Genomic DNA, 3,263 nt, shown 5'->3' with positions numbered 1-3,263 from the left:
GTCCCGGGTGGCAGAGGACGGGTGTCCTGCGGGCACCCAGCCAGGGGGCTATGGGGGGCCGCGGAGGGTCCCGCCGACTCACCGAGAGGATGCGGTCTCCCCTCCGCAGCTCCCCACTGAGGTCAGCAGGGCCTCCGGCGAGGATGAAGGACACGAAGATCCCCTCGCCATCTTCCCCCCCGACGATGTTGAAGCCCAGGCCGGTGGAGCCTTTGTGCAGGATGATTTTCCGGGGCTCCCTGGAAGGACACACACACGGGACAGGGACACATCAGAGTTAGGAGCAGCGAAGCTGGTGACAGGGTCAGCCATGCCTGGGCTTCCTGGCACACAGGTGGAGCTGGAGTTACCCCGAGTGCGACCTGGCATGACTCAGCCCTCAGCACCGAGGAGGCTGATGATAAACCAGGAGACGTGCAGGCAGTTGCACGAGTGACATGAGGCAGAGTGCGGATGGTGACAGAGCATCCACCGTGAAATCACGCATGGAAACATCGGACTGCGAGGTGGCATCAGATGCTGTGAGCCTGGGCATTGAGGACGGTGCTGCTGTGCCAGGAAAGCAGGATCAAGCCCCTCTGCACCCGTGCAGCACAGCAAGTGTGTCTGCAACCCCACGCAACCCCATGCCACAGGCCCTGCACAGCTCAACAGAAGTCCTAAATTTTTCAATGATGACTTAATTCTTTCGCAGCTAAAACAATAGGCAGGCAAAGGCAGAAAGACTGCCCAGCATCGCAAAATTTTTGTTTGGGGAAAAAAACCCCAAGTCTGATGGGAACAACATCAGCTCACAGCTCAAGCGCTGGGTTAAAATAAGAAGGAATGAGTTGCACCAGACAATTAGCACAGGCTGGTGATTGTCAGCCAGCATGACACAGGGGGCCACCAGCACATCCGCTGCAGCGACCGGCTGGATCCTGGGTGCCCTGGCAGGTACTGTAAGGACTGAGGCCCTGCCAGTGAGCTCAGCAGCCCGATCAACCCCACACCTGCTGGGGAGCAGAGGGAGATCTCTGCAACATGCTAGGAGAGATGCTGGAGCCCCAGGCACGGCACTGGCCAAGGGTGTGGACCCTAAAATGCCAGCAGACTTGTGCTAAGGGGACCCTGGGGCACTGGGGGGGACTGGCCCAGCCGGCGCCCCCAGCTGCTGGTGACAGCCGGGGAAGGAGCAGGGCTCAGGCGGCATGAGTGGAGTGAGGACCCAGGGGAATACAGTTTGCCTAAGCAGACTGTATGAAGCCCTGCAGCGTGCTCCCAGGCCACTCTTGCAAGAAAACATCTTTCTGAGCCCCCCCGGGCCAAGCTGGAGCATCACTGCTGTCACTTGGGTGGTGTGAGAGAGAAGGTTTGGTGTTTTCACAGATTCAGGTGGCAGGATTTACCTCCAGGGACAACATGCCAGAACCCCAGGAAAAGTCTCCCACCATCCTTCCTTGTGGGGGAGTCCTGATGGGCTGAATGCCACTTAGCTCCAGGCAACCACCTTATAAGGAGCAATAGGAGCAGGAGACAGACAGGCAGAAGCGTGGGACGCCTTGCAAGAAGGTCTTGGTGGGCTCCTGCCTGCTCAGACCCCAGGTTCAGCACAGCCCAACCCTCCTGGCTCTCCCAGCCGCTCCTCTCCCCGTGCCCGCACCTCCCACCAGGCACAGCAGCATCCTGGTCCCGTACCTCTGGTCACACTTGCTCCTGTGGCCTTGCCGCTGCCTGGAAGGGGACAGGGACGGCTGTCCCTTGTAGGACATGGACGACGAGACATTGACGGTGAACATTGCGGCGTGGCAGGCTCTGCTGGTGGCGCCGGACGGGAGGCGCAGGAATGTTCTGAATGCTCCGCGCCACGGCTGCCCTGTGCTGCCTGTCTCTGCCTCTCGCCGGCTGTGGGCCGGCCAGCGGCTTCCCCGACCCACACACAGGGTTTTTTATGGAAGTGCTGAAAGGAGGCAGCCTTTGCTCTGCTAGACCCTACAGACTTAACTCCTTCCTGACCCTGCAGGCACAGACAACATGGCCCCGGATGTGGGGAGCACCCAAGCGGGGGCAAATTTGCAGTGCAGATCCCTGTGCCTGGAGGTCCACACACACCATGCATTGCCATATCCCCTTGCCTTTGAACACAGAGGTACGGCAGAGCTGCAACTCCAGCTACACATTTCTGATGGGGCAGAGGCTGAATCTACCATGTGACCTCCAGAAAATACCTACTTTATACTTACAGCTTTCAGATGCGTTCGAGCTCTGAGCTAAGCAGGGCTCAGGACTCAGCTGGACCATAGCATGGGGTTGGTATGCACCAGGACCAGGAGGAGACCAGGGAAACACCATAGAGATGCCATTGTAGTCAAAACAGGCTCAGGATGCCACCAGCATTTGACTCGAGTGGCTGTGAGAGGGCTGGGGGTGCTGCAGCCATCAGTCCTTCTGCAGCAAAGCTATGCCATGGGGTAGAGCGCTCCCAGGGAAAGAAACAGGTCAGATTCCTGGGTCTGCAAACCCTGCCTCCAACCAGCTGATGAACTTGCTCTGCCCCTTGGGTTTCTCTGCTGCCCAAGCAGAGTGCAGGAACCAGCACCCCCAGCACCCATGAGGACCAGATGGTTTGGTGGAAGGTAGAGAGACACTACAGGAACAGAGGAGAGGAAATGGAGCCCCAGACAGGTACACCTCAGGTCTCAGTCACGACATGCACTCTCTACTTCCATCCTCATCCTGGGAGGCAGGAACATGGATCCTGCAGGCAGATCCCACGTAGGACATTGCAGCCTTAATAGTGAGACCTTGGCACAGAGTGACTGTGGGGATCCTGTGGGGCTGTGCCGGCTCTGGGTTGCCGTGGTGGAGCTCACTGGAACGCAAATGCCCTGGTCCCCGGTCCTTGGTGCTGCAGGGTCACCGGCGCCACATCCACATCTGCAGCAGCACTTGTGTCCCTGGGAGGGGAAGAGGCTTGATACTGGATCCAGGCCAGGTCCTCTGCTTCTCCCGGGGAATGGCTGGCAGGAGCCTCCTGGGAGACAGCTGCTTTTCCAGGGGATACCAGTAAGATGCATTTGGACCACACTGGTCCCCATGCACAATCTTGGTGATGCACAAGCCAACAGACCCGCAGTGACGAAGCTCTCCCGGGGGTGTCAGTGATGCACATGAGGTTTTCAGCGCTGCCCTGGGATGGATGAGGGAGGTGCTGAGCCCACCGTAGGCTGCGAATCTGGCAGGGAGCAGGGGACTGTGGCTGGGGACAGTGGCTGGGACGTGCC

General features: G+C 59.1%; 1 protein-coding gene across 1 annotated transcript in view; it reads right to left on the bottom strand.

Annotated features, from left to right (window-relative positions):
- Positions 1–82: 82 nt before the first annotated feature.
- The window catches only part of LOC104618559 (disks large homolog 3-like), a gene marked incomplete at both ends in the record, with an annotated part of 17,237 nt that continues 14,056 nt past the window's right edge, over positions 83–3,263 (bottom strand). Inside the window, 1 exon segment of the mRNA XM_010284189.1 lies at positions 83–239. Within this exon segment, the coding sequence (XP_010282491.1) occupies positions 83–239 (157 nt within the window).

This window comes from Phaethon lepturus, unplaced genomic scaffold, assembly GCF_000687285.1.
Source record: "Phaethon lepturus isolate BGI_N335 unplaced genomic scaffold, ASM68728v1 scaffold27113, whole genome shotgun sequence".
Lineage (NCBI taxonomy): Eukaryota > Metazoa > Chordata > Aves > Phaethontiformes > Phaethontidae > Phaethon > Phaethon lepturus.
This window is presented reverse-complemented; position numbering and strand designations above follow the sequence as displayed.